The following is a 9,933-nucleotide window of genomic DNA, read 5'->3' as shown; positions in this document are numbered from 1 at the left end:
TCGAGTATAACTTTTATATTGGATTTAACCTATGGTGTCTAAGTGATAAACCATTTATTATCTCACATCGCTCACACATGCTCATAAAACTAGGTTAACAAAACTCAAGAACCGGTTTGATCTCTAGGTAGCAAGTGTTCCGTAAACCGTCTCCAGCCTTAGACAGAATCTTGCCAGGTGAGTTTGTAATCGAAATTTTACAAGATAACGACCTATTTTAATTATTAAAATAATTTTTCATTTGCTAACCCTAGGTGAACATGCATTTATCTTTGTTATAGATTTTAAATGTCTAATTCATTTTATAACACTTATAACTTAGACATTCTCCATAACATACATCATACATTTCATAATTTAATATAACAACTTATATTTTAAAACTTATGAAAACCAACATGCATACTATATATTATAATACTTATAACATATTTTCAATGCATGAAATATGCTTTCTTATGGTAGGATTTTAAATCTGCATGACATACTTTATGCACAAACAAGATTTAATTTAATTAAAACATACATTCATAATGCATAATTAATTAAACAAACACAGAAGTGGACTGATTTTGGCATCCTAAAGAAGCAAGGAAAAAGCTAAATTATTACAATAATAACTCATAACTACTCCAAACTGCTCTCGAACACTTCGAATAAGCCCAAATCAGTTGAAAAACTCTTGAACTGAACCTCCAATGCACCAAACCAGGCTGAACCGGATCAGAATGGGATGAATCGAGCCATACTGGTCCAATTGGACTGTTGCTCCTCACGTACGCATTTCTGAAAAAGCTGAAAAATAACTCCATGACGTTGTTGAAGGAGTGCGCTGCGATTCTAGGCTTGCTGAAGAACAGCATCGCAGAGTCACTTGACAGAAGCAACTTCCAATTGCTTTTCCTACTGCGCCTTGCTCTAAATTCTTCCAATTACAACCTAATTTCAAATCTAGTCACTCTAGCAAATTTATGGACCCTTCTTCACACATTAAAACCCATAAACAATGGGCCAATTACAACAATTACAATAGAATAGAAGGTAAATCTAGATGCCAAAACTGTAATATATCCACTTCAGCCACCATAACATTCATTATATGAATTAACGCTCGTAAAGCTAAAATTAATGCAAGTTTAGTGCTTAAATCATGCTCTAATACCAATTGTAAGAGTTTACAACATGCATGCAAATGCAATCAAGAAATTAAGCATCCTAACTATATTAATTTTGAGGATTAAGGATGCATGTTCATAACATAAAAATAGAGTTTGAGAAAAACAATCTTTGTAGAAATTCAAAATTAGTGCAACCATTTGCTTGAATCTAATCACAAATGGTTCTTAGACCATCGCTAGAGTCTTTCTCGCTATTCTCGACCTTAGAATGGATTATAGGATCCATTGTGGTGAGATTGAATGGAATTTTGGCTTGAAAGTGGTTTTGGTGAAAATTTTTGGAAGACCAATTTCTTCTTCGAAATTTCAATTTGCATGAAGAGCTTTTTCCAAAAAAAAAAAAAAAAAACACTTCTATTTATAGAAGTAAACACATGCAATTATATTGCATGTAAATTTAACACCAAATAAAGCACTAATTAAGTGGGATTTGTGAGGTGTTTTGCATAGTGAGAATTGTGGGAAAGCCCCGCTAACCCTAAATTCCATTTTAATTTTCAAAAAATCAATTTAAAAGAAATTTTAATTTTAAATAAAATTAGTTCAAAAGATTAACTTTAAATAAAATTTCTTAAAACTAATTTTATATAAAAGTAATTCTAATAATTAATTTTAAATATTTAATTAATAAAATTTAATTTGATATCTAATATTAAATTAATAAAACATCAATCTTAACATGAATCCCTTCACATATACACGTGTTTAAATCATATTTAAATATTTTCAACTCTCCAATTTGTTTAATTCAACAATTAAACTATATCATTACGTCAATTATATCATATATAATTAACTATTATTCCCTAAACCGAATTTGAACATTTCAAATTCTCTCATCACACTGTTCTAAGGTTTAGTCCAATATGGGCTAATAGGAGGATTTAATAGACCTAAAAATCATGAGCTCCAACGATCCAAGATTAACCAGTTAAACTCTTAACCTAATTAACCAACATTCGTTAACTACCGAGACACTCCATTAAAATCTAGTAGTAAGTCGATCCTTCACAAGTTGTTCGTAATTACATTTAGGTAAAAATTACCATGTTACCCCTGTAATTACATCTTGCTTCTTAAGTCCCACTAATCCTCTAATGAACAATTGGTTTGTGGTTCAACCATCAAACCGAGTCCTTCTCAGGCCAATGAGTGGGTGGGCCCCTTATTCAATACCTAGAGTCAGCACTTAAGAGAACAACCTATCTATTATCCCTAAAATCGGGTAGAAGTGAATTCCATCTTGCAGGACTTTGTCTCCAGCTATCTATCTGGTCTTACACCTAAAATTGGAGGCTTATTGAGCTGACGATGTTGAGCTAGTCTCACGCATGAAGATTAAGATAATCCCGAATAAATAGAAGTTCATAGTTAGCTTAGGATTAAGATCGGGATACCTAGGTCATCGAATTGAAATAGATAGTCTTAATAGTAAATGGCGTTATAAAGTAAAAGTGACTATCTCGTGGTCCAATTTTATGCAAACTCATTGCATAGGACGTTTCCATTCACATGTCTCCATATGTATGGTTCAGGATCACATTGTTTGTGTCAATATAAAATGGGTTACACCCATAGTGTCCCCAAGTTAAGGTACCCAACCTTATCCTTATACTACGTTTTGGTTATACTCGAACTTGTTCTACTTTTATGTCTCCATATAAAGTTTAAGTATTCATGCTATAGTCGGGGGTTCTTAGTTGATTGGATTTAGGGTCAAAATGTGCAATTCACATATTTAATAACATCTTTACTAAATAAACCCCAATAATATCTTTATTACAAAATAGAATATGTTTAATGTTTACAAACCATGAGTTTTAGGACATAAAACCCAACACGAATGGTACCACTGGACGAATAAAATAATAGAAGAAACAAGGTTTGAGCCAAAACTACCACCCTAGGCCCAAAATGGACCTAGGGAAGAGAGTTAAATCGAGTCAAAGCCAAATTGACAAGCTCGACCGAGGCCGACATTAGCAAAGCAACTAAGATGGCATGTCCAGGCATGCTCTGGTCCAAAGCATTGCCCTAGGCCTAATTTGGACATAGGGGAGATGCTCGACCTTGGCCAAGGTTGAAATCGACCCTAGCAAAATAGCTAAAGCGACATTTCCTATGCATGCCCCGACCCTAGCCAAACATGAAATTGGATACGATCCTTGGCCCGATAGGTTATCTATTTATCCTAAGGCGACTTCAAAACCCAAGCGACTAACCTAGGTCAACTTTCTCTATAAATACATCATTATAATTTCATATAAGGTAACTTGAGTCATAATCTTAAACTCTCTAGCCTCCACACTCTTTCACTCTCTGACTTAAGCATCAGAGTGTATGTGGCAAGTGCTACATCAGTGTGCAGGTTTTCTCTTTTGTAATCCACGTTCGTCTTCTCTTCAAACATATTCACTGTTTCTGTCATGTGAAGATCAAGTGCACTTTATCCTGTCCAAAATTTGACATCAACATCTTCTAACTTACATTATTATGTAAAATGGTGTATTATATCATAGGAAAAATGAGGATAAAAGAATTGGAGGCCTAAAATTAAATTGACATAAATTTCGATAGAGTAATTGTTTAAAATATTAAAACTGTTGAAAATATTTTCAAATATAGTAAAATATCACTATATATTAGTGATAGATCGCGATAGACATCCATCACTAATACTGATAGATATAAATCATAGTTTATCACGATATATCACGAATAGATAGTGAAATTTTATTATATTTATAAATAAATTGACTCATTTTCATTTATTTGAAAACAACCAATATCGATATAAAATAAACTTCTAATTTAGTTAGATATAATATTTTGTAAAATGATGTTTTATATTATAGGGAAAATGAAGGTGAAAATAATAATAATAATTATTATTATTATTAAATATATATATATAAAAAGAAGGAAAATGGTAGAACCGAGTGCGGACCACGCATATGAATCAAGAGGCGGTGTGCGAGGGGGACCACTTCCTTACGGCCCAAGCGATTAGCAAATGCGGAACCCAAAGCCACCCGCTTCCCTATAAATTGCCGGAAACCGCTTCGACCTCACTTCTCGCCTTTCCCAGCAAATTAAAAATCCCCATTTCTCTTTCAATTTCATCACCGGAGCCGGAGGACGATTACAATCACCGCCCTCTGTCGCCTTCTTCGCCATTTCGGAGTTCCTTCGATCAGGTTTCTATCATCTCTTCAGTTTTTTATGTATTCTTTTTTTTTCTTTTTCTTGTAAGAGTTTGTTTGATTCTGCGCTAGGGCTTCATTGTTGTTCCTGATGCTTTGATCGTCATTTCCCACTTTCAAAATCGTGTTTTCACCTCTTTCTTCATTCAACGAAATTTCTTCCACTGTTCGCCTTCGCCTGTACATTTTATTTCGCTGTGTTTTTCCATTTTGTTTCAGTCTCTTATTGTTTTCAGCTGCCTCAAATTTCTTATTCTCATTATTAGGGGTAATGGTCAAACCGACATATTTTATGAATACCGATCTCTTCCTGCTGTACGCAAGTAGCTTTAATACCCAATCTTGATTTTGAACTGAATTATACTTTAATTGTGTTTCTGTGAATCAAATCTTTTTTTTTTTTTTTAATTCTATCATTTTTTTTTTTTTGGGTAGTTTAGGTTTCAATATTAATATGTGGAAGCAAGCGAGTGAGCTCATAATTACCCACATTTGTACAAAAACTGAGAGGGGGCTGACTTTGATCAGAATAAGTTTTTAGGTTGATTCTCTATGTGTGCATATGGAGAAATGGAGGATAAGATCAGAGGGTAAAGGAGAAAGAAAGGACTTTAGGATACTAATAGATGAGGTTGAAATAGTGAAAGGGTGGGCAAAAGAAAAGTGGATTAAGAGGGAAAATGTTGTATATCAAAATCCAAAATGTGCTCATCAATACCGTTGAAGGTGGCTCAAGCCTTATCCTTGTTTCTGTAGGTGAATTATAACTTCTCTTGATCATTTGAAATCATTAGTTTAAATGATCGTAATTCATTAGTTTAATTAGTATGTTATTGACAAATTTATTAGAGTAAGAATTAAAAAGATTATTAGAGAGTAAGAATGGAACTTGTATTATAATCATCACAACATACTTGGTTTCATTGGTGGGCTAGTAATTCTAATATTTGTTTTCACTCACGAGTCATTAATATGTTCTGCAATTCATATGAATAAATGAGGAGAAACCAACTTAACAATGTTCTTCAGTTTCTTCATTACAATAATTTTTAAGTTGTTGTTGGATCGATGTGTTTCTTGTTTGATGATTTTTTTAAAAAAAAATTCATCCTTTCCTTTCACATTTAGAGAGGAAATTAGAGAGTGAGAAGGGGGATTGAGATTGGAAGTGGGATTTGATTTTGGTTTTTCTGGATTGACACTTGGACTGTGATTAGCTACGTATGTGCCAGCTTTTCATTCAATGGAATTATGCAAGATGTGTTTACTCTCTTTCTTAATAATAACTGAGATATAAGAGATGTTTAAATTTTAAATTTTGTATTTTGTTGTATATTTTTACTTGCTTCAGGTTTGCAAATCGTGTATAAAACTAGAAACTCGATACCATGTTCTTTGTATTGTAAGTTAGTTGGATTCTGCACTAGGGCTTCATTGTTGTTCCTGTTCATTTGATCGTTTGGGTCCGTTCATCTCGATTTTTATCAGGATGAAATAGTATCTCTTATTATTTGTAATGGACGCATTTCCATTTTAAGATGTGTTGCTTAACTCATTGGGGTTGATACAGTGTTGAATATTGACTAAGCCCATTTCTTTTTTGGTTTATTTAATTGCAGAATATGAGCTCACATGTCCGAAATGTGCGGAAGGATAGGTCTAGATTTCCTGCATCAAGTGCTCGACAAGAGTGGGTAGCGAGAGGATCCACGACAACCACTACTACCACAACTACAACTACGACCACGGCTATTCCTGTGAATCAGCCATTGAACGTCAATTTGAATGATAATCGGAATGGGCTAGAGCTAAATTCTAGCCCTCCTCATCCAGTTTGTCGAGACAGAGGTAATCATGGTCCAAGGGTTCATGTGGGTCCTCGAAGGAATCAAAGAAAGGACAAGGAAAAAGATAAGGAGAAAAGTGGGGGTCAGGGTGAAAAGGAGTTGAGAATCTCCAACTTGCCTCAGCTAGTTCATGAAATTCAGGAAAAATTGATGAAGGGCACTGTTGAGTGCATGATTTGTTATGATATGGTGCGGAGATCTGCACCCATATGGTCTTGTTCAAGCTGCTTTTGCATTTTTCATTTAACTTGCATCAAGAAATGGGCTAGAGCACCCACTTCCACCGACTTGGTAGCTGAGAAGAATCAGGGATTAAATTGGCGTTGTCCTGGATGCCAATCTGTGCAGCTTACGTCTTCGAAGGAGATTCGATATGTTTGTTTCTGTGGTAAAAGGCAGGATCCCCCTTCTGACTTGTATTTGACACCCCATTCATGTGGGGAACCATGTGGCAAGCCACTTGATCGAGAGATGATGGTTGCTGGTGGAAGCAAGGAGGATCTTTGTCCCCATAATTGTGTCTTGCAGTGCCATCCAGGTCCCTGCCCTCCTTGCAAGGCATTTGCTCCTCCCCGTTTATGCCCTTGTGGCAAGAAGTTGATAACAACACGTTGTTCAGATAGGAAATCCACTTTAACTTGTGGTCAGCATTGTGAAAAACTCCTGGATTGTGGACGTCACTGGTGTGAAAAAATATGCCATGTGGGTACTTGTGATCCTTGTCAGGTTCAAGTTAGTGCCTCTTGCTTTTGCAAGAAAAAGAAAGAGCTTGTTCTTTGTGGAAGCATGACTTTGAAGGGTGAAATAAATACAGAAGATGGTGTTTTCCCCTGTAGTTCCATCTGTGGGAAGACTCTTAACTGCGGCAATCATGTCTGCCGTGAAATTTGTCATCCAGGACCCTGTGAAGGCTGTGATTTAATGCCTGACATGATTAAGACATGTTATTGTGGTAAAACACGATTGCAGGACGAACGGACAAGTTGTTTGGATCCAATCCCAACATGTTCTGAGCTCTGTGAGAAACTATTACCTTGTGGGAAGCATCATTGTAAGGATGTCTGTCACGCTGGAGATTGTGCACCTTGCTTGGTTCAAGTTGTGCAAAAATGCCGGTGTGGATCAACTTCTCGAAATGTGGAATGCTACAAGACTTCCAGCCCAACTGACATATTCACTTGCGAAAAGCCATGCGGGTGGAAGAAGAATTGTGGAAGGCACAGGTGCAGTGAGAGGTGCTGTCCTCTATCAAACTCCAGCTATAATCATTTAGGAGATTGGGATCCACACTTTTGTGTAATGAGATGTGGGAAGAAACTAAGGTGTCGCCAGCACTCTTGTCAATCACTGTGTCATAGTGGCCATTGCTCTCCATGTCCCGAGACAATCTTCACAGACTTGACATGTGCTTGTGGTAAAACTTCAATTCCTCCACCCTTGCCTTGTGGAACACCGCCCCCATCATGTCAACTGCCATGTTCCGTCCCTCAGCCATGTGGCCATTGTTCTACTCATAGCTGTCACTTTGGTGACTGCCCGCCTTGTACAGTTCCAATAGCCAAGGAGTGCATCGGTGGACATGTAGTTCTAAGGAACATTCCTTGCGGTTCAAGGGACATCAGATGCAACAAGCTATGTGGGAAAACTAGGCAGTGTGGGATGCATGCCTGCAACAGAACTTGTCACCCGCCACCGTGTGACACTGCTGCTGGATCTGATTTGGGTCAGAAAACTTCCTGTGGACAGACATGTGGTGCGCCTCGAAGAGATTGTAGGCATACATGTACTGCGCCATGTCACCCATCTGCTCCTTGCCCCGATGCAAGATGTGAATTCCCTGTTATCATCACTTGTTCATGTGGCCGAATAACAGCATCTGTTCCTTGCGATGCTGGAGGGAGCAGTATTGGTTTCAATACTGATACTCTGTATGCTTCAATTATTCAAAAATTACCTGTTCCGCTTCAACCCATTGAGGCAACTGGCAAAAAGATTCCACTAGGACAGAGAAAACTGACATGTGATGATGAATGCTCTAAGCTAGAGAGGAATCGGGTTCTTGCAGATGCTTTTGATATCAATCCCCCAAATTTGGATGCCCTTCACTTCGGCGATAGTTCTGCTTCTGAATTGCTTGCAGACCTCTTTAGACGTGATTCAAAATGGGTATTGGCTGTGGAGGAGAGATGCAAATTCCTGGTCCTTGGGAAGAATAGAGGAACAATGAGTGGCCTTAAAGTTCATGTTTTCTGTCCAATGGCCAAGGATAAGAGAGATGCTGTCAGGCTGATTGCTGAGAGGTGGAAGCTTGCGATCAATTCGGTTGGCTGGGAGCCCAAACGTTTCATTACAATTCATGTTACTCCTAAATCAAAAGCTCCGCCTCGGGTGCTTGGTATTAAGGGCTCAACCACCACCAGTACTCTATATCCACCATCTTACGATCCTTTAGTAGATATGGATCCTAGGCTAGTTGTTTCTTTTCCAGATTTGCCTAGGGAATCAGACATAAGTGCATTAGTCTTAAGGTTTGGTGGGGAATGTGAATTAGTATGGTTGAACGACAAGAATGCTTTGGCTGTCTTCAGCGATCCTGCTCGAGCAGCTACTGCAATGAGAAGGTTGGATCATGGGACAGCGTATCATGGAGCCAGTGCTCTTCAGAATGGTGGTGCATCAGCATCATCTAATGCAAATGCTTGGGGAGGAGGGGAGAATGCAAAGGAAGGTGGAGCATCAAAGAGTAGTAATCCATGGAAAAGGGTCGTAGTTCAGGACTCTAGTTGGAAGGACACTTCATGGGGCGATGAAGAATGGTCCGGTTCATCTATCGACGTTCAGGCATCCGTATGGAAAAGAGAAGCTCCACTTCCTGCTTCACTTAATCGGTGGCATGCGTTGGACACCGAATCTGCTGTGAGTTCTTCCACTCGATCTCCCGAACACAATATTGGCAATCGGGTTGGCCATTCCTCTTTAGGATCTGAATCAGGCACAAGTAGGAACCTGAGCTCTGCAGGAGGGATACAGGTTGTAACAGATGATGGAACAAACACGTCGGAAGTGGCAGATGATTGGGAGAAGGCTTATGAATGAAATGAGGGAAATAGTAGTATATCTGTAGCTGATAAATAAAATTAGCCTTAAGGTTTCTCCATCAATGGCTGGCCTTGTTCGGATCTTCGACGCAGCCTTCCTGTCCTTGAATTTGCATCTGTTGTCACTCAGTCAGAATGTGTTTCACGAGACGGTTCAATTTTGAAAGTAAGTTTGTAGGTAATACCTTGAGAGAATAATGATTGTAGAGTGTAGCTTTTACAGTACAATAGACATTTATATATTGCATAAAGTTGGAAGGTAAAACTGAAAATCTTTTTCTTCAGCTGCTGCTGCTGCTGCTTCTATGTACTGAAGGAGGCTTCTTATTTATCGAAGCATAACTTTCAGTAGTTGTGTCCTTTCCAGTTTTGGGGGGGAGTACAATACTATATCTTTTGTACTAATTCTTCAGAAAGACATGATATGTGAATTCTTTCACTGATAATGAAATTGGATCTTCTGTTTATTTCACGCCTTCCATTTTGTATTTAATTTAATTTCTTCTATTATCTTTGTTTCTGTCCGTATATTTACAATGTGATATGAAAGCATTGCAATTTATTAGTGTAATTAACATATATATTTTATCTTTAGAAGTTGGAGATT

At 37.6% G+C, this 9,933-nt stretch overlaps 1 protein-coding gene across 2 annotated transcripts; it reads left to right on the top strand.

The window, feature by feature from the left end:
* Nucleotides 1-4,132: 4,132 nt before the first annotated feature.
* On the top strand, nucleotides 4,133-9,798 carry LOC120083487 (NF-X1-type zinc finger protein NFXL1). 2 transcript variants are annotated; one of them, XR_005483435.1, is made up of 3 exons: nucleotides 4,133-4,375; nucleotides 6,001-9,492; nucleotides 9,612-9,798. XR_005483435.1 is itself a non-coding variant. In XM_039039259.1 (2 exons), the coding sequence occupies exons 1-2, from the start codon at nucleotides 4,133-4,135 to the stop codon at nucleotides 9,322-9,324; spliced, it is 3,567 nt and encodes a 1,188-aa protein (XP_038895187.1). In that variant the 3' UTR covers nucleotides 9,325-9,793. The 2 variants fall into 2 exon arrangements, 1 of the variants encoding a protein (XP_038895187.1); XM_039039259.1 differs by having other exon boundaries at nucleotides 6,001-9,793.
* The last annotated feature ends 135 nt before the right edge of the window (nucleotides 9,799-9,933 follow it).

Source organism: Benincasa hispida, chromosome 8 (genome assembly GCF_009727055.1).
Source record: "Benincasa hispida cultivar B227 chromosome 8, ASM972705v1, whole genome shotgun sequence".
NCBI classification, from domain to species: Eukaryota; Viridiplantae; Streptophyta; class Magnoliopsida; order Cucurbitales; family Cucurbitaceae; genus Benincasa; species Benincasa hispida.
Note: the sequence above shows the minus strand (reverse complement) of the source record. Positions and strands in the feature narration are given on the sequence as shown.